At 55.1% G+C, this 25,171-nt stretch overlaps 1 protein-coding gene across 2 annotated transcripts in view; it reads left to right on the forward strand.

The window, feature by feature from the left end:
• The window catches only part of ADGRD1 (adhesion G protein-coupled receptor D1), a 92,672-nt gene that overhangs the window by 28,887 nt on the left and 38,614 nt on the right, over positions 1–25,171 (forward strand). For both annotated transcript variants that reach the window (XM_066260853.1, XM_066260855.1), the window contains 7 exons: positions 676–740; positions 1,477–1,632; positions 2,739–2,798; positions 5,203–5,320; positions 6,271–6,381; positions 7,761–7,836; positions 11,042–11,183. In XM_066260853.1, coding sequence (XP_066116950.1) covers positions 676–740; positions 1,477–1,632; positions 2,739–2,798; positions 5,203–5,320; positions 6,271–6,381; positions 7,761–7,836; positions 11,042–11,183 — 728 coding nt within the window. The remainder of the gene's footprint in view (positions 1–675; positions 741–1,476; positions 1,633–2,738; positions 2,799–5,202; positions 5,321–6,270; positions 6,382–7,760; positions 7,837–11,041; positions 11,184–25,171) is intronic.

Below are 25,171 nucleotides of genomic sequence, written 5' to 3' on the forward strand. Positions count from 1 at the left end.
CTCAAAGCTACCACGAGGACTTTCCCCAAAATAAGAGAGAGTAGAGTTCATCATGGCTTGATCTTTGATCTTGGATGGCTTCTCTCTTTGCAGCTCTTCATAATTATTCATAATGAACCAAGTTATTCATAACTAGCTATGTATAGTGATTCATAATTAATGAAATGGAGTCCTGAATAGAAGGAATAACTGAATCATCAGGGAGGAAGGGGCCCAGGGGGACTGTGCCCTCACCCCTTTCTTGGGTCTCCTTTCCTCTGTCTGTGGGAGAAGGTCTGATGAAGGTTGTCCCAGTGATCAGCCACCTGTCTTTTATGTCTAACTCACCCACATGTGATTGAACTCTCTTTCTTTTGGTTCCTTATTTATCTGAGGTTGGCAAAAGCTTGTGAAAAATCATCTTTTTATACAGTGACTTGAGGGAATGGCGTCCCGGAGCAACTGAGGATATAAATGGAGAAACAGTTTGACCTGGGAAATCCTTACAAGCGATCCGTGAAGCTCGTTTCTTAGCCTTTTATCTTTCCAGAGTCATTTCTGCTCAGAACCTCCCCGGCTCTCTTAGCTGTGTCGGAAGCCGGCAGATTTTCAAACAAGGACAGAACTTCCTGAGGGGTGACAGAGGTGCCCCGTGTTCTGGTCTGTCACCGATCACTCTCGATTTTTTTTTTCCAGGAAAGCATATTTGGCTGTCCTCAACACCCCCGAGCTTCCTCCTGACGCCCACGGCCAGCACCCTGGTGAGCAGGCGCTTGTGTTTTGTCCCCTGGTCTAGGTGCCTTTTTTCTGGGACTCTGTGCCAGGACTATAAAAATCCCATCAGAGAGCCCCTGTCCCCTACAGGCAGCGTGGTGTCTGGGGAAGATGTAATAAATGGATGGGAAGCCAGCGTGGGTGTGGGGCTGGTTGCGGAGAGCCACTGACCAGAAAACTCTCCGCTTCGGGCGGCGGCCAGTGACCTCAGATGCCTGAGGAACACACAAGACAGCAAGATTGCCTTGAGACGGTTGGACACTGGGACCTTTTCCAGGGCAGGTGGCACAGTGGCCCTTGGGCATGGCTCCTGTGTCCCTGTTTGAGGACAGGGACCATTCATACAGAACACGTCCCCTCTGACATCAGTATTGGTAACCAGACCGCTTTTCCTTCCTGAGAGCCCTAATGTAACAGTGAGTTTATACAGGGGAACCACCTGCTTGGGTTCAAATCCTAGTCCTAACACCTATTTCTGCCTAATCGCCTCTGAGCTTAGCTTCATCTAAGAAATGGGTGTGTATTTCATGGGGTCATCATGTCATGAGGATGCAGTGTTGACCAAGGGGACACAGCCACCGAGCCCCTGGTCTGTGGCAGGTGCCATCACTACTGTGACGGTGGGGAGATAAACCTGAGACCCAAGGACAGGTGACTGTGGAGAGGACAACCTTTCGGCTCCTGTTCTTAGCTCAGGAGCTCATGTTGCTGATTTTTTTTTAGATGCCCACCAATGCCTACCATCCCATCATAACCAACCTGACAGAAGAGAGGAAAAACTTTCAGAGCCCTGGGATTGTGCTGAGTTACCTTCAGAACATGTCCCTCAGTTTACCCGACAAATCCCTCTCTGCGGAAACAGCACTGAATCTTACCGAGGTAAAAAGCCCTTCAACTTCGGAGCTGGGGGCTTTGGGGGCGGCTGCCAGCCTGGCCAGCCTGGCCCATCTCCACACCTACCTGGTCCTTTGGCATCTGGGTTGGTGGCTCCTGCCTTAAACTCTGCTGCCTCCCTGGCACCAGGTGAGAGTCGGAGCTGCTTCTAGGGCAGCCATGAGGGCACAGACCATTGTCCGAACAGTGTGAGCCCAACACTGTGACTTTATATCTCAGTGAGAATTCCCAATGTTATCTATAGTGCAGCGTGAAGTCACCGTGCATGACCTTGTCACAGGGTGCTCCCTCTCTTTCCATTGTCCTTGGATACGTTCTGGGTGAAGGTAGAGGTGGACGCAGACTCTTGTGGACTTGGTATCTTCTATCTCAGCACCAGGGCTGGTGGCTGATGTGCAGAGAAGGGATGTTTCACCTCAAAAGCCCAGGGTTAAGAGCAGGTGTTCAGGCTCTGGTGGCCGGTTACTTGCCGTGTGCAAAAAAAGGCACCCTTGGTCACGTTCCTTAACACGTCACTGCCTTGCTATGCTCCCCGAGTCACGGAGGAGAAAACAGCATTGCTCTCCTCCTCGGGGAGTAAACGGGTTCCCAAGATGCACAGAACAGTGTCTAGCACTGGTGGGTTCTTAATTCTTACTGGTTTCCTCGCTGAAGACAGACCCAAAGCAGCATGTGCAAGGCCACATGTGTAGGAAATCGGACATCCTGCAGAGGAAGGAGGTTCATGTGGGCCCTCCTGCCCAGGTGATGGAAGCAGGTGTCAGACTCCTCATATTTCATTCATTCGTTCATGGGACCCTCTGGGTTCCAGAGATCTCAGCCCTCTCTGCTTCCAAGAGGCTCAGAGCTAAGAGGATGGAGATGGACCACAGGGTTTGAAAAGGGCTGTGACAGGATGTTCTGCGCTGTGAGGGGCTTGGGCCGCCCTCCGGGGTGGCCCCCCCCACTCTGTGTCCTTCTGCAGGTCATTTAACCTCTACGAGCCTCAGTTTCCCCTTGATAGCAGGACTGACAGAAACGGGGACCCTGCAGGTCTCAAGGTTCTGAGGCTTGCGGACAGTGCTAAGCAGGGTCATTCTGTCTGCCCTTAGACTTTCCTGAAGACCGTCGGTGAGGTCCTGCGCCTGTCCAGCTGGGCCACTGAGTCCGAGGTAAGAGGGAAGAATGCTTACTTGATCTGCGAACCTCACGCGCCTTGGGAACCATTCCATCTTCCTAGAAGCGGCATGAACATGGCCCCATTCACATCCAGAAGAGAGGATGCACCGCTCGGTCCCGAGCCCTGAGACCTAAGCCCTCAGAGCTCAGGATGGCAGCTGACTTGAAATGCCCTGTCTCCTACATGGCGTGGTGTCGTGTCAGCCCCCTAATGTCTCCGTCCTCCCCGCGGCATTTCTTAAGGAGGACGGAATCCTTGGCTGACCTCTGTGTCATTTTAATAATATATTTTATTACCATCCCATTATCCTGGAGAGGTAACAACAACAAAAAAAGCATCTCTGCCCTTTAAAGACCATTAGTACTCCGCAAAGTCAGTGGGAAAAACTAGAAAGCCTCTCCTCTGTACTCCCAGTAATTAGAAAGGAGAGTGGACTCATTTGTCTTCCCTTTTTAAAAGAAACTTTATTGATTGGCTCATTTAACAAATACAACAAGTGAATATTTGTGGAGAAGTTGGAACGGGCAGATGATAATAATAATAATAAAAAAAATAGCCAAGTCATCCAAAATCCCGAGATAGAGAGATAACAGTTGTTGACATTCTTGGACCGCTCTCTCCGAACCTAGGTTTCCATTCACTTACGTGCATAAGTGTTCCACAAACAGACTGTGCCTCTGATCTAGCCTGTTTCTCCTGACTCAGTTGAGAACACTTTCCAGGGATATCAGGTGTCATGGGACCCTCTGGGTTCCAGAGATCTCAGCCCTCTCTGCTTCCAAGAGGCTCAGAGCTAAGAGGATGGAGATGGACCACAGGGTTTGAAAAGGGCTGTGACCTTTTCAAAAGGGCTGGGCTTCCGTGACGACCAGAACCTGCCTCTCAGAGGTTCAGCAGAGCAGACAGCTAACTTCTCACTCCTGCCAAGTCCCACGCAGGCACAGAGCAGTCTCTTCTCAACCCTGTGACGCGGGGACCTGAGCTCTATCTCCATGCTGATGACCAGGGTTGCCGGTGGGGGTGGAAGCTGAAGAGGGCTCTCACCTGCCTTACCCAGCGGGGCTGCGACCCTGTCATGGGACAGCAGAGCTCACCTTCTCCTGAACTGCTGCACATTTTAAAAATATGTGCCAGTGTGAGGAGAGATGACATCTCATGCTCTCGTTGTCAATGAGATTGATCAAGGGTTCACACTGGATGAATTTTGATTAGAACGGTTTCCCGTGCAATGAACATGGGTTCATCTTTGGCAAAGGGAGCTAAAAGGGCAACGAGGTTAGTATTGTTATCATCTGTCCTAGAAACGAATCCTTTGGAAAAAGGCACCCCACCCCCCAGGGGTCATGATTACTAGCAGATGTTGTATGCCCGGCGGGAGCCCAGGAGCCCCCACAGTGGACGGCTGGTGGGAACCACACAGACATGTTAGCTTTGTCTGAATGCTCTGCTGCAGAATACGAATGGTTTGGTCGTGAAGCAATCAGACTTGGGAGGCTCTCACAGGCGGGTGCGGAGGAGAGGGATGATTCAGCTGCCACCCGGCCGGGCTGAGCTGCGCGCTGGAAACAGACTTCCACGTGCTCACCTGTCCCGGCCGACTGTAGTCGGGCTGTGGCCAGAAGTGAAATGTCTTAAGTCGGCCTCCGTGGTCTGGTCCCAGACCGTCAGGGTCTCACGGGCATGTCTGTGGGACCGTGACAAGGATGCTTAGCTGCAGACAATGCTCTGTCAGAAAAGCTGGGATGAGAGAAGGGTGGCAGGGGGATGCAAGCCACGTACGTCCCTCTCCCGGGTTGGCATGTGTCCGACGACAGGGACAGTCAACCCAGAGTGAACACCTAGGTGCTGAGCAGGCTGCAGAGATGGGGGTGACCAAGAGAGAAAAAAGCAGGGATGATTTGGGGTGCTGGCCCCTCTGGAACATCTCGCCGCTTCGCAGAGAATAGGACAAAACTGCTGGTGTCCTCATGCTAGGGGGGAGACATGGCAGTGATTAGCCCCCTCCTCGTGGGTGGGATGACCTGGGATAGGGGTAGATCAGAGACATGTCGAGGTCCCTTGGTGAGTTCAGAGTGGAGCTGAGACCGGGCGTGTGTCTGGGCACAGAAGTGTGTATGAGCAGGGCCCACATTCAAAGGGCTTGGCAGGCTGTGTGACCTCAGCAGTCACCTCTGTACCTGTGCAAGGGGGGAGGGGTAGGACTCATGGCTCCTCCTCACCTGGTGGTTGTGAGGACAGAGCCCAACCTACGATGACTCACCACACACTGGGTGTCCTTTTTCCTTTGGACCAATGTCCACAGAGCAAGGGCGGGCTTGACTCTGCATGTCTGGTGCACTGGTACCGCGATTCTGAGCAAAAGGGTCATGTCACAGCTCTCCCTGTGTCACTTCCAGAACAAGTCTGTGGTGCTGGGCTTGATAGAGACTGTGGATGTCGTCATGAGCCACATCTCCTCCAATCTGGAAGCTAGCAAGCCGCAGGTCGCCATCGTGGGCTCCTCCTCCGTGGCAGGTGCTTGGTGGGTCGGCAGAAGGGACAAGTGGGTGGGCAGAGAGGAGGGAAGGGTGGCCTCCCTGGTGACTGTGCCCCATTGAACCCTGGTTCCATCACATACACGCACACACACATGCACGCACACATGCGCACACACACATACACAGCCTCGCACTCCATGGATAACCGGTTCTGTCTCCCCGAACTCCGTTGTATTGTGTGAAATTGCACGTTGGGGAGACAGAGCGAGACCAGGGCAGTGTGTTCAGTGTGACGAGAGAACACACAGGACCTCGCGAGTGTTTGATGGTGACTCGAGGGCCGAGGGCCTGTTGTGCAACTGTCATCCAGTTCTGAGCAGGAGTCAGGCGGCAGCGACTCCTCCGTCTGTCTGGGGGATGTGAGGTGCAAAGCCAAGTGTCCCAGAGCTAGAGCTGGAAGCTTGGCCCGAAGCTGCCTTCCCACGGTCATTGTCCCACAGTCTATCCCTCAGGCCCTTCTGTTTTAAGTTTGTCTGGGATGTGGTCCTGTTAACTTTTTACTCTGAGAGCCGTTCATGCACACGGGATGGTGTCACAGGAGTACGTCGGACATGACAGCTACCTCCATGCGATGACGTTGGCCTGATGTCTAAAGACGGGCCCGTTGTTTCCATTTTCTGTGTCCCTCAGAGCTTGGGGAGCAGCAGCCCCCTCAGCACATGGGGTCTACTGCACGATCGGACATGTTCGGTGTTGAGGCTCCCAGAGCCAAAGGGCTGCCTAGGGAGGGAGGGGTCCCCTTGGGCCCAAAGTCCCGCACTGGGTATGGCGGAGTGGACACATGAGCCATTCGACTGCAGTCACTTCCCCAGGCTCATTATTTCAGGCCCTTGTTTTTCAAAGGTAACTACCCTGCCTGGGGAGCGTGGGGTTTCACCCCGACCCTGCCTGGAGGTCTGACTGGTCCTCTCTCCTGCCTCCCCTCAGAGTTCTCTGTGGCCAAGCTCCTGCCCAAGACCATGAACTCCTCCTTCTACCGCTTCCCGGCCCAGGGCCAGAACTACATCAAGATCCCCCATGAGGCCTTCCGCAGCCAAGGTGGGTGCCCCTGGACCCTCGGCAGAGGGGGATGCACTGTGGTCTTCCTTGAGAACCATCGGCCCCTGGAGGGCTGTGACTGGGCACCTGGCTGAGGTGCTGCCCACAGGCCTCACCTGTTCCTGTGGGAGCAACTTGCTCGCTCATAAGTGGACTCCAGGCCCACTCCACCCAGCCTGGTGCACGGGAGGAAACCGGGTGTGGGCTGGAAACCTGCGTCTCACACAGGCTCTCCGGGGTGACTCCGGTCCGCCTGGGAGGACACTGTATGTCCTCAAACATTCGCATAGCCCCGTTGGCTGAATAAGAACGGATATGCCATCTCCCCTCCACCCAGGGTGTCCTCAAACTGGAGTGTCAGCTCAGGGGCCCAGGGTTCTACTCCCCTGCAGGTCAGACAAGCAGCCAAGGGGACCCTGAGGACTGTCTCTGACTCTGGGAGCTCCATCTGGGGCCCAGGTGGCTCTGGCCAGTCTTAGTGCAATGACCATTGTCCCCTCTGATCCCTTGAAAAGTGAACATGTGTGTCCATCCATCCCAGGGGGCTTGGAAGCCAGGGAAAGTTGTGGATTCTCAGCTCCTGACACTGGCCAGAGGACATGCAGTTCGGGGTTCTGCCTTAGAGACAGGGAGCAAGTCCAGCCTGCGATCCAGGCTCGAATCTGGGTTCAGACACTCACTGGCCATGTGGCCTTGGGCAAGTTATGAGCCTGCCCATGCCTTAGTCTCCTCACCTGTAAAATGGGGACAACATTGGTACTTGCCCAATCATATTGTGAGAATTAAACAAGCAAAGCCCTCATACCCGTATGGAGCACATGATATGTGATTGTTAACTACATTCCTGAGACTTTAACATTCTCCATGAATAACCCTGAAGAAGTGAGAAAGTCCTCCCTAAGCTAGTGGAGGGAAACAATAGAAAGTAAGGAGTCCTGTTCCAAGATGGTTGTGTCAGAGAGGTGGGCCCGCCGCAGGCACGGAGGACGGTTGGGTGATCAACCGCTCCAGTCGGGGTACAAATATCCTGTGTGCAGACGGCAAACACACTGTGCCCACACCACAGAGCCGCGGGCTGGCACTGCCGTGCACGGCTCACGAGGCCTCAGCCTTCGGGGCTCAGCAGTGTCCTGATATGCCTGGCATCCTGGGAGCTGCTGTGTCTGCACGTCTGGAGCTGTCACAGGGAGGAAGCAGGGAGTCACTGTCACAGTTGAAGGGTCAGAGTCTCAGGAGGGTCCCTCAATTTCTTCTCCCCTGGTTCTTGGGTGTGAGGGTCCACACTGTGGGGTGAAGGGATCTGGCTAGAGGCTTTGTGCTTCTCCTGCTTGTCACTTGGAAGGTTGACAAAGGTCTCCGTCCCTCTGCTTTCCCACCAGTCTGGACCACCATCGTGGGCCTGCTCTACCACACGATGCATTATTACCTGAACAACATCCGGCCAGAAGACACCAAGTGAGTCTCAGGGGTCACATAGCACAAAGGAAACTCTGTATGTGTGTGTGTGTACAGGTGTGCACACTTGTTTACGGGTGGCTGACACTGTGACATGCCCAGCTCCTGCCATCACAGGTGTGTACGACATTCTGCAGAGTTCTCATGATGCTGACATCTGGTGCTTTGCTGTTACAGCGAAGAAATGTACAACCCTTAGAAGACGCAGGAGCTCTGCTTAGGGGTTTGCACGCCCTGGGGGCAGGCTGAGAGTGTGGAGGTCAGGAACACGGGCTGGTTGCCATATTGACCCCACCTGCAACTGTGTGACCGTGGACACGTGCCTTAATCACCCTGAGCCTCAGTTTTCATGTCTGCAGAATGAGAGGCCAGCAGCACATGCCTGCACCAGTCAGGACTATGTGGACACATGAGCTTAAGCAGAAGGTGAGGTCACTGAGGGCTCCTGGGCCCAGAAGGACAGGGGCAGGTGGATCTCAGGCTGGACCCAGGAACCCAGAGCACGCTTCTAGGCCTGGTCTCTCTGTCTCCCAGTTGGCTCATTTCCCGGAAAGCCCCTCCATAGGGGCGTGTTTGGCTCGGGTAGCTCCAGGCCCAGAGGGGGTTGGGTTCAGAGATCTCAGGAGAGGACCCTTTTCCCTGAAACTCCTGTGGAGACCCAGGGAGAGCTGTGATTGGTCCATTTGGGTTATGTGTCTAGCCTGGCACACCCTCCCCAACCACATGGGGAGGGGGCCTAGAAGATCCTGCTCTTTCATTGGTCAGTTATGCTCATATGACCCCTTGTGGAGACCCAGGGAAGGCTATGATTGGTCCATTTGGGTCATGTGCTCATCCTAGCACCCCAATCATGGGGCTAGGATCCTGTTCTTTCGTTGGTTAGTTAATTTTCACATGACCCCTAGAGCTTGGAGGTGGGTTAGCCCTATTCAACCCTTAGGGAAGGGCTGGTTCCCCCAAGGAGAGATTGGGAGGCAGGAATATCACCAGGCAGGACCCACTCCTCGCCTTTCGTGGGGTCCCTGGGACAGACACAGATCCCAGGGCCTGTGCCAGCCTGATGTGAGCCAAGGGATGTGTTTCCGCAGTTGGTGTTTGGACGGTCTGAGGGGCCCCTGGTCACGGTTGTCCACACTCCCCCCGGCCCATGGCCAGAGCGGGGCAGAAAGGTGTGTGGAGACAGCCACACATCTGAGTGTGAGCCTCATGCACTTCACCCTGGCCTTACTCTTGGCTTCCTGTGAAACTTGCAGACGGGCTGCTGGTTCCTCTGTGCCAAGGGTGTCAGCCCCCCACCCCGCTGTCCTCACTGCCCCCAGTGCCAGAAGTAGGACCCCTGGAAGCCTCAGGACCCTAGCCATCGTGACCTGGGTCCCCATGGTCAACTCCCATTTCTCCCCTGCAGTTGGGGACACTGTCACCTGCTCAGCCAGGTACCTCTCTACCCCTAGCGCCCCACCAGGAGACCGTGTGAACTCTGCCAGCAGCAAATCCAAGTCCTGACTGGTTTTTCTGAAGTCAAAGCAATTACTTTTCAATGACAAGAACACATTTTTCACGGGTTGAATGTGCAGCTCGGTGAAGCTCTGAAGTCAGCACTTCATGCGAAGGTGTTGCACGATCCTCGACAACAGCCACCACATGGCTTGAACAGGTGCTCCCTGGTTCATGGCAGTCTCTGCTGGGGTGTAAGCAGGACGGGAGGGGGAGCAGAGGCAGAGCTGAGGTCCCAGCCTGACTCCAGACTTCCTGCTCCAGCCCAGTGGTGCCCGACCGCATGTGGACCTTGGGCAGACACCAGGCGGCCCCCGAGCCTGTGTTCTCCTGCCGGATCAGAGGGGACGATTTCTGAGGGTCACTGCGGGCACTCAGAGAGTTAATTGTTTAAATAAATCTCGGCGCCCTTGACTGTGATGTGTAAGCGCTGACTCCCATCGCCTCAAGAGGGTGGCTGTCCGTTCTCATCACTCTGCCTTTGGGATAATTTTCAAATCCCACGGTTGATTGGAAGTAGAGTCATAGAAGCTCAGGACGGCTCTCCGGTGTCCCCGCTCATCCACACGGCTGACTTCCTTCCACATTACACCATATGATCTTCATGCACTGAGGGTTTCTCATGAGAGTGAAAGGAGGTGGTGGAATCTTAACGTCCTTGAAATCCCCAGGCAGGGCACATCTAAGTCAGCACATGAGTTTAATGCACGAAGAGTGAAGTCAGGGCCAGGACAAGCTTTTTATCCACGTGCCAAGCCCCAGGTTCAAGTGACAACTGCCTGGGACCAGCATCAGACCATCCACAGCTTCTGGGTGGTGGTGGACTTAGCTGGTTCCCACTGGGCCACCTGGATGCAGAGGGTCCTTCCAGGTTTGCTGTCCCCTGATCCCCACAGTGATAGACTGCTCACCTTTCCCTGACGCTCATGTTGGGCCAGCCATAGAACTGGGATGGCTGTTTCCTCAGAATGGAGCCAGGAGACCATTCTAAAGCAACAGCAGAGTTCATTGGATTGTGTACACTGGATGACACATGCGTTTCCTAGATGTAGGAGCAGCTTGGTCCGGCCTGCTAGTGATATCCTTTGGCTCCGTCTCAGCTCTCCACTCCCAATACTTGTGACTGTGATCCAGGACCCCATCCCTTAGGGCTGACGGGTAGCACAGAGAAGTGACCCTCTCTGACTGAGCGTTCTCCATCTGTGCCTTGGCGTCAACAGCGGAGCCCCTGGGCCAGAAGGAAATGGAGTGTCCTCCATCAGAAAGGCAGGTGCCCCGCAGTGCTGTTCATCACACCACGTGGTCACTAGGGAGACTGAAGTTCAGACAGAGCATGTCACATGCTCATGTTCACACTGCATGACAGTGGATGGCTGACATTCCAGCCCATCGTTTGGACCTTTGTGTCCCTGGGCCACCTCTCTGGGGCTTCTCCTAGATTAGAAACTCCGTGAGGTCAGGGCCCATCCCCCCAGTGGTAATGGCATCAAACCTTAAAGGGAACAGGTCTGAGCGATGGAATTCAAGCTACCAGCTTCGAATACTGAACATAAGACTCACCCAGCCTGAAAGGGAGCAGCGGGTACTGACCGATGGAAATCAAAGTCCCACCCGCCAAAAAAAAAAAAAAAGACACCAGTCCCAATATTTTGGGCTCTTCGCTGCATGCCCTCCCTTTCTTCTAGGTAATGACTTTCCGTTTATTTCCCAGGGTTGCCGAGGCAGCGACTTACAAGAACTGCCCGCTGTCAGCGGCCAGCTACCTCATTTCCCTGGAGGTCGCCCCGTTGCCCGTGCTCTCCCAGAATCTGTCAGGCTCTCCGCTCATCACCATTCGTCTCCAGCACAAATTGGTGAGCTTGGGAGGCTTCGCCCTCATCTCTGTCCTTTGATTTGCTTTTCGCATGGAGGAATATGCAGCCGTCTCCATGATTTTGTGTAAAGGATCTATGAGGAGATCGGTGATGCCAGCCCCATGGGTGTTGCCTGTCGCTGGAGCTCCCGTTTGAGGGACCGTGCAGTAGGAGAGGCATGCAGCTTAGATGTTCAAAGGGCTCTGAGGCAAGACGCAGCTTCTCCAATGTGTGTGGGTGGGTGTTCTGATTTATAGCAAATGTCCTGTTGGAAGCGAGGGATTGGCGGGCAGTTCTCGCTTACCGGGATGCCGGCCATTAGTGGGACGAAGGGAGTGGTTGTCTTTCCAGCTTCCTGTTCTGAGTGATGAGCTGTGGTTCCCTCACTGTGGTTCCCCATGCTCACTTTGTCTTTGTTGATGAAGCAAGCGCTACAAACAGGCTGGGGTCACAGACGGGCCACCACCCTTTAGAAAAGGGACAGCTGTTCTCCTGCCAAGATTTCGTCTTAAGGTAGAGTGGATTCAACCCCCAAAGGGCACGGTTTTTCCAGGAATTTATCAGGGGGACGCAATAGATCCGTGGTCATTTGATGTCATGTGGGAGGTATCTCCTGCCAGGATTTTCTGTGTCATTCCATCCTGTCCCATCGTTCTCCCAGCACTGACCGAAGACCTACTATGGGCTGCCACTGTGTTGGTCACCTCTGTGGTCAGTCCACATGTCTTTATGCCCCTCCTCAAAGGGGACAGCCACCTCGCCGACTGCTGAGTGAGGCAGCTTTGTGTTCCCCTGCCCTGTGCCCCTCTCCACCACCTGTACCCCTTTCTGAGCACCCTGAGATGCCAGCTCCAGTCAGCTGGCTGTGTTTGTGAGTCCCCATGTGGTTGGCACACCAGACAGTGACTCCTCCACTGACATTTCATCGTCAGGGTCTCACAGGTTTCCCACAGACCCTCCTCATCCCTTCCTTTCTCAGGAAAGGGCACTTCCTCATCCTGCACAGAGCTCACCTTTCTTCAAGGACCTGCCCTCCCTCAGGCACCGAGCCCTCTCCACAGATTGGTCCTCTGCCCACAGATCCCCCTGTCCCCTTGCCAACAGTCCTGCCCCAAGCATGCTCTAACACCCCCCACCTCTCTCTCTGAAAATCACAAAGCATTTAAATTTTTAAAAAGTTGCCATAAAATATACATAACAAAATGTACCATTTAACTATGTTTAGCGCACGGGTCAGTGGCATTTTGCATTCACACTGTTGTGTGGCCGCCACCACCATCTTCTCCAGATGACTTTGTCATTTTCCAAACTGAAGCTTGATCCCTATTATACACTAATGCCCCCCTGCCCTGTCCCCAAGCCTCTGACCCCCACCCTCTCCATGAATTCGACGTGTCTGGAGACCTCATACAAGTGGAATCACACAGCATTTATCCTTTTGTGACCGGTGTATTTCACTAAAGGTCATGTTCTCGAGGTCACCGTGCTGTGGCCCGTGTCAAAGCTGCCTGGACCCAGTGCTACCTTTTGTCCTTCCCGCCCGGTGCCGCGGTGAGCCCTGGTACAGAGAAGAGGCTGAGCTGCAGCATCTTGAGTGCCCTGTCCTGGGGCCGTGGTGTCATCTGTGTATTTATATGACTCTTTCTATGGGGACCATGCTCCGGGGAAGAAACTCCCCTGACACCACTTGAATAGTGCAAACACAGAAGGGTGCACTTGGCTGGTTGAGCCTCACTACACCCTGCACCCTGGTGGCCGGAAGCGGAGGCATTCTTAGTGCACCTAGCATTGGGATTTTGTCATGTGGATGTGAGAGACTGCAGGCCTGAGATGGAGCGTGTCTAGCAGCAGAAGAGGCTGTTGTGAAAGTCCTGGGACTGGGGTGTGCTTTGTGCGTGAGGCTGATGCAGCCCTAGTGCAGAGGCGGAGGGGACCATGTGACCCAGAGGCACAGATGCATTCTGGAGCTAACTTTCACCCAAGTCTGAAAGACATGGGCAGCATGCGCGGACAAGGTCTGAGGGCAGCCGGGCCCATCCTGGGGAGCTCTGGGCCGTGGGCCTGGGTCTGCTGCCTCTGCTGCCTCTGCAGCCCTTTCGTGGGGGCTCGGTGGGGCCAGCCGGTGCTGTGAGCGTGGGAACGTGCATCCGACAAGGGTGCCTGTGGTCCTGCAACCCAGAGCGTGTGGGCGGCTCCTCAGGGCGTTGCCACAGCTTCTGAGGTTGGCAGCGAAGCCATAAATCTGGATTTCAAATGATATCTTTGGATGTGTGTTGTTGGCAGCTCACTCAGATTTGCTTTTAACGTCGTCCGCCAGAATACATCTGTGGGTTGAAGTCAGCCAGCATGCTCACCAGTTTATAGCCTCTTTTTTTCTTTCTTTCTTTTTTGGCTTATTTGAAATAATTTTAAACTTAAAATGTTGCCAAACAGGACAGAGTTCCCTTATACCATTCACCCCTTGTACCCTAACATTGATATTTTTAAAAATTTTAATTTCTCAGCTATAGTTTATCTTCGCTATTATCTTGCATGGGTTGCAGACGGACAGCATAGGAGTGACAGTCATTTACCTTACAGAGTGGCCGAGCACCAGTCTGTGCATGGGAGGTAACTGGGAAACAAACCTTCCAGGCAGGCTCCCACCCCGTGAGCTCTCCTGTGACCCTTGGGTGAGGGAGGGTGTGTGTTTAATCATGTCTGAACACACAGCATTTTGAGTTGACCACAGATAATATAGAATGGATCTTATAGATTAAAAATCTTGTTACAGTCGTCACAATCCAGTTTTGGGAGCTGCAGAGCCTAGAATTAGCTGCCCTGGGATGACGGTGTATTTCTGCCCTACACTGAGGCCGGGCAGGAGTAGGGGCAGGTGCGAACAGCTCTGCTAGCCTGTGTGACCTGGACCAGGGCTGCAGGGAGGCAGGGTGGGGGGTGGTTTCCAATGGTCCTGAAAGCCACTGGGCTTCAGGCGAGGCAGCAAGGTGGCGTCAGATGAAACAGCGAGTTCTGTGTTTTTTTGGAAGCATGACTTTTTCCTTGAAGGACATTCAACATTCAGCCTTGTGGACGTGAGAGCTAGGGAGAACATGTTGGGGGGAGGCCTCTCTTGTCCAGGAAGGCTCTGGGCAGGGGCTCTGTAATATCATCCTCCACGGAGTCCTGGCCACTTTTGTTACCAGAGCATCTTGCCGGGTCCAGAGACCAGTGTGAGCGCTGGGGACGGGGAGGCCAGTCTTCCCAAAACGCTCCCAGCTTCCTGGCCACTGCTGGACTGGGGGCTCTGGGGGCCTGGCTGCCCTCGTGGGGCATTTGTGGAAGTCTGCGTTTTAGTCTCCGCGAGGTCATGTAGGTGCCAGTTTGGAAACGGGAGAAAAAGAAAGGGCGGGTTGCAATGCAGCCCTGGTTTCATGGCCGGTTGCCGCAGTTATTTCTGACACAGAGAGTTTCTGAGTGAGGCCTGTGTCCCGCAGGGAGGCGGGGGGCGGGGGGGTGTTTATCATACCAGAGAGGACAGTAATTGAGGCCTGCAAAGCCAAGCGCTCTCCAGGGTTTTGGGGTTTTCCTTTGAAGGTTGCTTTTACATTTCTGAGGAAGGTTTTTGGAAGCCCGCGTTTTTGAGTTGCAATGATTTGTCCAGTGAGAAACATCTGTCCGAGGGGAGACCAGTGTGCTGTGGGGTGGGGGCAGTGAACAGGAGCTCAGAATAGAGGTGGGTGCACGGTCTCGCCAGCACGAGGCTGAGGGGAGAAACATGGGGAGGGGCCCCTCAGCCCCCTGGTGTCAGGTCGCCTCGGACACACGCAGGCACGTCGTGGCCTCCGCCGCGTACTTGTCAGTCAAGCATGGTCTACCAAGAAGTGGCCCTGGTTCTTTTGCTCGCTGGCAGTGCAGGTGAAGCTCATCCCCGTCGGGCTCCTGAATGCGCTGTCCTGAGCACCAGAGGTGTGGACGGCCTGCCTGGCCTCTACACCTTCGATGCCAGGAGTGCCGCCTCCCAGCTGTGACTGCCATGCATGTCCCCAGACCATGTGGTGTGAACTGTTGAGACTCACGGTGCATGCTGCTGCCATAGCTGGTCCTTGTCGCTGCTGTGTCACCACCCAGTGAGGGACGATCCCACAACCCACCTATTCCTCGGTTGTCCCCAGGTTTGGACCATTAGAGACATCCCTTTCCTATGCTCCTCTAATTATATAACACTCAGAACCCGATGTAAGAGAGGTGAAGGCGGGTGGGCTGATGTCACTCTAAGGGTGAACCCTCCCGGCAGGTTGTGGAAGGCAGCGGGGGTGTCTCTAGGATTTGCTATGAATGAGGAAAGGTTTTGTTTTCTTCTTGTCATTCTTGGTACACTAGGGACCCAAATAGTCCTACTCTGCACACTCCTGCAAACCATGATGGTCACACATGGTCATTGAAAAAACACACACACACATGCACACAGATGTGCAGATGCATGCATATGTGAATGTGTGCACACATATGTATGCACATGCACACACAAACATGTATAAATGCATGCACACACACAAACATACCTACATGTACACACCTTGTGTTGCTCAACGTCACTTGAAGCCCCGCTGTGCAGAGATCACGGGTACAAGTGTTCAGATGAGCTTCCACTGGGACCCCTGGGGCACACGCGTGCTGCGCAGTTTCATGTCCACGGGGCACTGCTGACTATGCTGTTTGCAGCTCTCATCCACCTGTGCCTCTGTCCAGTAACTGCAGTGTGTGATCACTTCACTGGCTGCACACGCGTCCCATCCTCCTCCTTCCATGTGACAGCTGTCTGCTTCTCATTTTTGTTCCTGCAAATGACGCTGTGTCGAGGCTTCTGTGTCCCGTTTGGTCATCTCTTCAGGACATACTGAGAACTGAGATTGCTCACGTCAAGGCCAGCGTACACGTTACTCTTCTCCTTTTCAAGTGCATTTTGGATGTGTAGGCATCTCCTTGCCAAGGGAGCGGGTAGAACCACAGAATGAAAACGTTAGACCAAACGTCTGACTCCTCTGTTACTGGACTGCAACCTGCCTATAGGAAAGCTCACACACACATGTGCAGGACGGCATTTCTACCAAGTGAACACACCCAGGAAGCCACCCCCAGAAAAGAAGCTGAACGTGGATGCTGCCCAGTGGTCAGTCTGGTGGTGACAGACAGTACTTGGACACACATGTGCCCCGTGGTGACGGACACACACACATGCTTGTCTTAGCTGTAAACCCAGGGGAGGAGTTGTGAGGCCGCTGGGTACACGCCTACTCAACCTGAATAGGTCATGCCGACCAGTTTCTCCACATGGACCCCAGTTTACATCCCCCTGTCACGGATGAGAATCCCAGCCACCCATACGTGGAGTCACCTCACATCTGCAGGTTAGCCGCTCTGGTAGCTACACTTGTTTCTTTATTCACTTTTTCCCCAATGACCAAGGAAGTTGGACTCCCTTCTAACCCCGTATTGGACATCTGTCTCCCTTTCCATCCAGCCTGTTCAAGTCTTTGGTCCATTTTTTCTACGGGGGTGTCTGATTATTCTTTTACTGATACTTTTTTAGGAGTTCTTAATATACTGCATTTTGGATGTGAGCTGTTTGTTGGATGCATGAATTGCAAATGTCTTTTTTTGACTGGATCTTACCTTTTTCATCTCAGAGTATCTCCTGATGAGCCGTAGTTTTGAATGTCAATGCAGTCCAATGCGTCAAGCCCTTTCTGGTACCTGGTGGTTTTCGTGTCCCAGTCAAGGGTCTCGCCTGACCCGAGGCCACAGACATGATCTCCTGTGCCATTTTTCTGTCCACGTGACCTGTGGTCCTCCCCTCGTTGTCTCTGTGTGTGCCCTGAAGTGGGCACCAGGCTTTATTTATTTTTCCCCTGTGGACATCTAATCTCCCTCGATGCTGAACAGATAAGCCTCCCTGTGTCATAAATCAGGTGACTCACTACAGCCAAGCTATAAAGCGAGCCCATCTGTTCCGTGGGCCCTCGTTCTGGGCTTTGCTCCTTCTTTCTCTTTACTTGTTTTCCTGTTGCCACAACCCCCCTGACGAGCCCTGGCATCTGCCTCCCAGCCCCTGGCTTGGTTCTTTGGGGCTGCCATGTTTTTAAATCAATACACATTGCACCTGACCAGGCGGTGGCGCAGTGGATAGAGTGTCGGACTGGGATGCGGAGGACCCAGGTTCGAGACCCTGAAGTCGCCAGCTTGAGCACGGCCTCATCCAGCTTGATCATGGGGTCGCTGGCTTGAGCAAGGGTCACTCGCTCTGCTGTAGCCCCCCACGCCCATCAAGGCACATATGAGAAAGCAATCAATGAACAACTAAGGTGCCGCAATGAAGAATTGATGCTTCTCATCTCTCTCTCTCTTCTCGTCTGTCTGTCCCTATCTGTCCCTCTCTCTGTCTGTCACACAAAATAAATAAATGATAGATAGATAGATAGATATGCATTGAGAAACTGCCCTTCTGAAAGGTTGTAGCAATTTATACTGTCCCCAGAGCTGCAGCCGGCACTGATAGTCCCACATCTGACTTCGCTAGGCAAGCCTTGTGTTGACTGTTGCTGTTGTGATGTGCGTCCCCTTGATTATTAGTGAGGCTGGACACCATTTCCTGAGCAACAGGGCCGTTTGCCTTTTCACCATTTCTGTTGTTCATTTCCTCTTTGACTTCCAAGAACTCTCCGCATTCAGTCAGATGTATTCACTGTTTTCTCTGGAAGAAGGGTGTGTAGGCTTCCTATGGCTACTGTAGCAAATCCCCAAGGTCTGGGGGTTTAAGACTGCACTTCTTTGTTACCTTCCAGCTGGGAGGTCAGCCTCAGTCTCATTGGCTGCGAGGACCACGTGGGCAGGTCTGCGCCCCGGGGGCTCTGGAAGGGAACCCTGTTCCTTGCCTTTTGCCATCACTGGGTGATACTGGCGCTCCTCGGCTTGTCCCCCTCTTCCATCTCCCAGTCTCTCCCTTGTTGATGCCTGCTTCTGGCTCTGGCTCTGGCCCTCTTTCTTGTCACAGAGCCCCAGTGAGGACACAGGGCCCCAAGTCAAGTTCTCTACCCTAATCCCACCTGCAAAGCCCCTTGTGCCACATGACACTCACAGGATCTGGGGACTGCGACATGGACATTGTGGGGGGGCGGGTTTCGTCCACCACAGAGGGGACAGCAGGAACCTGGGGAGCCCCTTCCTTGCAGGGGTAAGTCACATGTTCTGAATGTGTGGCCACCAGGGCAGGGCAGGCAGTGTCCTCCTAAGCCGTGAGACCCTGAACCCAGACCTTTCCTTCCGACATGGTGCACATGTTGGGGCCAGGGTGTGGGACGCGGTCCGACACCCCAAGGAGCCACTGTCGGCTCCCTTCCTCGGACCAGCACTCCATCCTGGCTGTGCAGCCAGTGGACAGCACGTCACCCGCGTGTGTCCCAGTTACACTGAAGAGACTCAGGAGACCAGCCATGGAACACGCGTTTGTAAAAGCCGGCCACTTTGAATGAGCTGCAGTTGGCTGAGAGCACAGCTTCCCCCTGCCATCGGTTAGATGGGGCTCCTTATGCAAAGCGACCTCAGTCCTGTCCAGTTTCATGTACCACACAGGGGCAACTTTCCCTGCCACTCAAAAAAACAAAACAAAAACAAACAAACAACAAAATGATATCATTACCCCCTTCCACATCCGGGATGTCTGTTTGCTCGATCAGCTATTCTGTGAATTGCCACTTGGGCAGGAAGTCTTTGAAATGACCCCTGACTGGCCTTGGCCCCACGATTCCTCCCACTTTGGCTCACAGATAGAGCAGGGGACCTCTAGGTCTTCAGACACAGACACCACTCAGTCCGGCAAAGCCCCTCTTCCTGGACTCCGGCTCCCAAACCAGCAAGCAACCTCCTCCTCTGCCTGGGGAGCTGGGAGAGCTCCTAGGCCAGATCTGTTTGAAAAACATCTCATCTATCCACCCTTTATTGTTCCCACTTGTAGCCATTTGCGGCTCCTCCCGGGCACAAGGCACCTGACAGACGCTAACGCTTCTCAGCCTGGTGGAGGTTTCACAACTCTGTTTGGTGCCCTGAAAACACATCGGAGGCCTCGGCCGAAACTCCAGCCTCGCGCCGTGGCCTTGATGGTCAGGAAGGCAGACAGACTGGTGGCCCGTTCGGGATGCATGCCGGCTCCGTTCCCAGAATTTCTCATCCCTTTAGGACAGTCGTCACTGCCTGGAGTGACTGGGCAGCTGGCCGGCACCTCCCTCACAGTCTCTCTCCTTCCTCTGCCTGTCCCCAGGCGGGGACATTTATTAGAGAAATAGCGAGACTGTCACCACAGCCATTTCATTTGTCTGGTCACTGTCCTCCCCAATTAAATTAAATGTCATTAGCACTCGCTCCCGAGGAGGTTCCCGGGAGGCTGTGGTTTGTGCCCTGTAATGAGACCAACCTGGTTTATCCCTGAGCCGCCTGGAGGCAGGGTATGTGGTCTCAAGTGGCAATGGGCTGGGACTGTGGCTGGGGGGAATGTGGACGGAAAGATCCAGGCAGGTGAGGGGTGAGGGCCCCGCCAGGGGGCTAGCTCCTTTCTTTCTGTCCTGAGAGGGATAGAGGATTGAGGGGGACAGCTCATGCCCCTGCCCGTGAACTTGCTCCCCGGGAGGGTGGACATCCCCCCTCGTAGCCCTGATCAGCTGCAGCAGCTCACGGCCACCGACCTCTTTCCCAGGAGGACTGTCCAGCCAAGAGTGCATTCTTTCTCCTCCCCTGGACAGAGGTGTCTCTGGTACCACGTTCAGCACCCAAGATGACCCGAGCTGTTTTGAAACCGTTGTCAATATTCAAAATCCGGGGGTTTCGGCCTTAGCATTGCGTCTTCTACTTTCTCTCTGGACATCGGGTTTCTGGCTGCTCATGTCCACAGGGCGGGTGGACCCGAGCAGTGGCTGTGCCCTCTGCCCCCCAGGAGGGGCCATTGTCCACCTGGCCCTGCCTGTGGACCCCTGGGCTGTGACCGGTCAGTGGTGCAGCCGTGTCTCAGGGAGGCCCTTTGCAAATGTTCCATGTGCTGTTACCGGGAAGGGAGCTCACTGAGCTCAGAAACTGGGTACCAGCCCCTGAAGCGTGAATCTGAGGATCAGGCCTGCAGCAGCATCCATGGGGTCCCTTCAGGCCCCTCCCTTTATCTTGATGGTCACCTCCAGGGCCTGACATTCCTGTGGACGCGGCACCTCAGGCGTTCGGGAAGGGACAGGGACACAGGGGGGCCCAAGAGCACAGGGTGTGGAGGTGCCGGGTGGGGGTGACCGGGGAGACTGCACCACGCAGGCCCTGTACATCTATCTGCAGGGATGAAGGGGCTGTGAGCCCTGCCGTGGAGCCTTCTGCAGGATAAAAATCTGCAGGCTGTGCCGGCCACCTGTTGCTCCTCCTCTGAAGTGGCCACAGTCTCTCCTCCTGCCGCCCACGCTGACAGGAAGGAGGTGTGACCTTGGGGAGGCTTTGTCTCCTGGGCTGTGGAGGCCAAGCCGTGAGAAGCAAACACTCACTCACATCTGGGAAAGCATGCTTGTGGGTGAATGGGACTCCTGCAGAGGCCCGAGGCCTTGACCCGGCCCTCCAAGGTCACCCGGACGGAGGTCAGGGTGGACAGGGCTGAAGGATTCCGGTGTGGATGTCTCCGTGTGTGCCCTCCAGAAGGGCAGGCAGGCTGCAGCACCACCGAGCTGTCCGTGGCTCCGTCCGCTCTGTCTGTGTCCTGCCAGGCTCCGGGATGGGGCTGAGGGGAAGCCGGGTCCTTCTGATAGGGGAGGGTCAGAGTGGGGGGGCTTCATCCTCTCCTCCATCTGGCTCTGGTGGGACCAGATACAGATGTGAAGGACACAGGGGCTCTCAGCTCCATCAGCCTGGAAGCTGGGTGGTCTCCTCCGCTCAGGCGTCGGGTGTCCTAGTCCCCACCTGTGAGCTGAGGGACTCAGTTCAGGTGAGGAGCCCTTAGGGGCAGGAGGTGAGGCCCCCGCTGTCAGGACCCAGGGGCGGAGAACACTTGGTGAAGTGAGCAGGCAGGCGGTGGCATGTGGCCAGAGTGTAGTGTCGGGAAAGCCACGGGAGGTGTCCTGGAGGGACGTCCTGTCTCAACCCTGGGACAGATGTTCCCGCCAGAGCAGGCCCAGGCACAGGACCTCTGCTCCCTCAGAAGGAACTGCGATGCCGAGGTCTGTCCCAGTCACCTTATTTTACAATGTCGGCAGCAAATCGCGCCCTCCTGCCCTGCGGGCCCCACGTTCTGTGTCGTTTTCCTCCGCAATGTGCATCACTGCTGCGTATTGTGCGTCTTGCCCGTGCCCGTTTCCCTCACGGCTGCACGCATGCCTGGCTCACAGCCGTCACTGAGCAAAGGTCTGTGAAGGAAGGAATGACGGGTGGGTCACAGAAAACTTCCACCATGCTTTATGACTCCACGCGTCCTCCGTTTGAAAAATAATGTTATGATCGACCACTTTCCAAACCGAAGACGATTTGTTTTTAAAGAAAACTCCCCCACCCCTCACAAATTAGTGTCACCAGTGGACGCGCCCACACCACATGGGGCCATCTCCTAGGGGTGTCTCGTGAGCAGACCCTGTTCCTGTGGCCGCAGCAGGTGCTGCCAATGGCCAGGTGTTCTGGGAGCTTCGGGGTTACTGCGTCTCCCCCGAGCAGCTGGAGCTGGGCTCCGCTGGCCTATGGCCAGACTGATCATTTAATCCACTGGCGGCTGTGACGAGTTGCCTAAGCTCACACGCAGTCAGACTTGGGGCTGGGCTGGGTGGCTGCATTCCTTGCAGATAACGCTCGTCTGCGGCAGAGGGGTGGTGGCTCCTCAGCCGGCGGCTTTGCCCACGCCCACCCTGTGCACCCCTGAGCCCAGCCTGGCCCCGTGGGGAGCCGGGTATGCTGGTTCCGTTTCAGGGAGAGCCTGCAGTTCTCATGTGTCAGCTCAAAGCCAAGCAAAAGCAAAGTTAAGGGGCAGGGATGCTCCATTAAGATGGAAACATGTGGCCTGGGCCCCCAGAAGCAGCCAGAGTCAGGATGATGTCAATTCTTTGCGTCGAAACAAACGATGTCCCATGGGTCCCCCACCCCAGTTCCGGGAAAGAGATGGACCGTCCTCCCTCCAGGAGGGTGAGCACAGGGGTTTGTGGCATCCGTGGCTCGGGACCTGTGTCTCCAGGCTAGCACAGGAGTGGGGCCGATGGCCCCCATGGTCATGCAGGGTTGAGTGCTGCCTACCCACCCACCACCATGCGGACATGATGCATCTCTGCTGCGGAGCCCCCTGTTGAAGGTCCAGCCTGCGGGCAGGCTGCTGCTGTCTGCCCTATTGGTGAGGACGGGACCCTGCGCCCAGGTTACCAGCATGGCCACGATGCACACAGCACACGGGGCCACACGGGGCTGCATGCGGGAGCAGAGCCCACACCTGGGGAGTGGGAAGTAGTGACAGAGAGTGGTGACCCTGGTTCCGTGGGCTGGCAGAGACCTTGCACGCAGCCCAGGGGCTGCCCCTTCTGTTCTCATGTGGCCCGTGAGGGGGACTAAGGCCCGTGACCCTCAGGCCAAAAGATACTTAGTTCAGGGGACTCTCCCACCGCCCACCCTGTGCTCTGGACACCGGACAAGGGGACAGAGGCTTAAGTCAGTGGTCCCCAACCTTTTTTTGGGCCACGGACCGGTTTAATGTCAGAAAATATTTTCATGGACCGGCCTTTAGAGTGGGATGGATAAATGTATCACATGACCGAGACAAGTGTCAAGAGTGAGTCTTAGACGGATGTAACAGAGGGAATCTGGTCATTTTTTAAAAATAAAACATCGTTCAGACTTAAATAGAAATAAAACAGAAATAATGTAAGTTATTTATTCTTTCTCTGCGGACTGGTACCAAATGGCCCATGGACCGGTACCGGTCCATGGCCCGGGGCTTGGGCACCACTGGCTTAAGTAACCGGGTGAGTTGGCTCTGTGAGATGTTGAAATGGCCAGCAACCCCTGTGAGGGCATAAACTGTGTCCTTCTGCATGGCCAGGATGGGGATTCTCGTCTGAGGCTTTGGGCTCTCCAGAAGAGAGTTGGTGCCTGCAGGGCCCTCGTCGGGCGCTGGGCACAGCCCGGACACCACCAGATGCCCCGCGTGCTGCGAGGGAGGCCCTGAATTCGAGAGGAGGTTTGGCTTCACGTGAAACATTGTTGTCATGAACACCCCCCAATGACAGAGACCTAAATGGTGGCCTCTCTTTCTCTCAGAGGTGAATGACCCTAAACCTTGCAGGATGCGGCCCCAGGACACAGCCCGTCCCAGGACTGGGACCCTGTCCTCCAAGCCCAGAGAGCATTCTGCTTGTCACTTCCATGTCACACATGTGGGGGTGGGGGACTCAGAGCCTGGCAGGTCCTCTGAAGGAGGCTCCTGGGACCCGCATGCAGTGTGTTCACTGATGTCCTATAGGTCAGAACTGAGTCATGTGGCAGTGGCCACCTTCCAGGGCCGGAACATGGCCTCTCCTGGTGGTCAGTCAGAGGCCCTTTACTCTGACCACAGAGAACAGGTGTCCACAGGGTACGCCGGTCAGCAGCCTTTCTGACACCATGCATGGGGCCTGGACAGCCTGGGGTGGGGACCCCGTCTCCTCTGAGTCCCCTCCCCAGAGATAATGTTCCTTTCAGCCCCCCTGCAGCTGTGGGGATGCACCAGAGTCCCCTTCCTCGGGGAGCCCAGGAGCTGTGCAGGCGTGGTGATTTCTCGGGTCTGAGCCCTGGCCTCCAGGAAGAGCCCAGCAGGCCAGTGAGGGGGTTCCAGGAGGGGTTCTGGGCTGGACTCCATGCACTCGCAGGGCCCAGGGCCAGCCAGGCGCCGCCCCGCTGACATCCACCTCAGTAATCTATTCCGCGATGATGACAGGGTGGCGACCCTGTGACTTTTTATAGTTCACATGAAAGATTCCTGTCTGCTGAGGAACTGGCCACGCTTGTGGGCGGTTTCGAGAATTTTCGGATGGGCGAGGCCGTCTCTGCTCCCGGGGACTCACCCGCTTCTGGAACCAGGTCCCTCGCGTGCTGGGGCTTGGAGCATCTCTCCTCCACAGCTCCCTCCCCCGAGCCTCAGGCTGCTGAGCCTTCTGAGCACTCACAGGAGTGGCAGGGAGAACCCTGCCTGTCGACCTGGGGGCTGAGCTGTGGCCACAGCAAGAGGAGGAGGACGCTGAGAATGGTGTCCAGGAGGCAGGAGTGGGGGCGGGGATGACACAGGCAGTCTGCTCTGAAGCACGTAGCGTTTGCTGTGTACCCCTGGGCAAGTTCCTTGAGGTCTCTGGTCTCTGCTCCCTCCTGTGTAAAGTGAGGCCCATGGCGCTTGTGCCATTGGCTCAAAGTGTCTGGAGTTCCCAGGTGGGGGGGCAGGAGCTGCCCGGGGTCACGTGGCTGCCATCGTGGAGTGGCCACAGCCTCCCACCCAGGCACGACCCTAATGCTCCTCCTCAGCCTCACCCACGTGTCCCTCCCTCATGGTTTGCTCTTCTTTGCTTTATGTTGATAAGCTTCATTTCAACCTCAACACCCGCTTTTCTCACCTGAATAATCAATCATAGCCTGAAACTCCGTGTGGAAAGAAATCCTGGCATTTGCCCGGTCTGCACTGAAATACAGACGAAGCTAAAATCCAATGTCCACCCTGGTTCCGCCCACTGGGGGGTCACCTGGGCTGCCTTCTGCGAGTGCTGGTTACAAGGTAGGCGCCTTTCCAGGTGACCCCAAGACATGACTGTGAACTGTTGCACTCCCCGTGGGTGGGTGTAACAGCAGGGGACGCAGTGTCGTTTTTGTTGTGTTTTTTTTTTTTTATTTCCCTTTTTATATCAAGTGAGAGGCAGGGAGGCAAAGAGACAGACTCTTGCATGTGCCCGATCAGGATCCACCCGGCAACCTCTGTCTGGGGCTGATATTCTGCCCAT

This window comes from Saccopteryx bilineata, chromosome 2, assembly GCF_036850765.1.
Source record: "Saccopteryx bilineata isolate mSacBil1 chromosome 2, mSacBil1_pri_phased_curated, whole genome shotgun sequence".
Taxonomy (NCBI): domain Eukaryota; kingdom Metazoa; phylum Chordata; class Mammalia; order Chiroptera; family Emballonuridae; genus Saccopteryx; species Saccopteryx bilineata.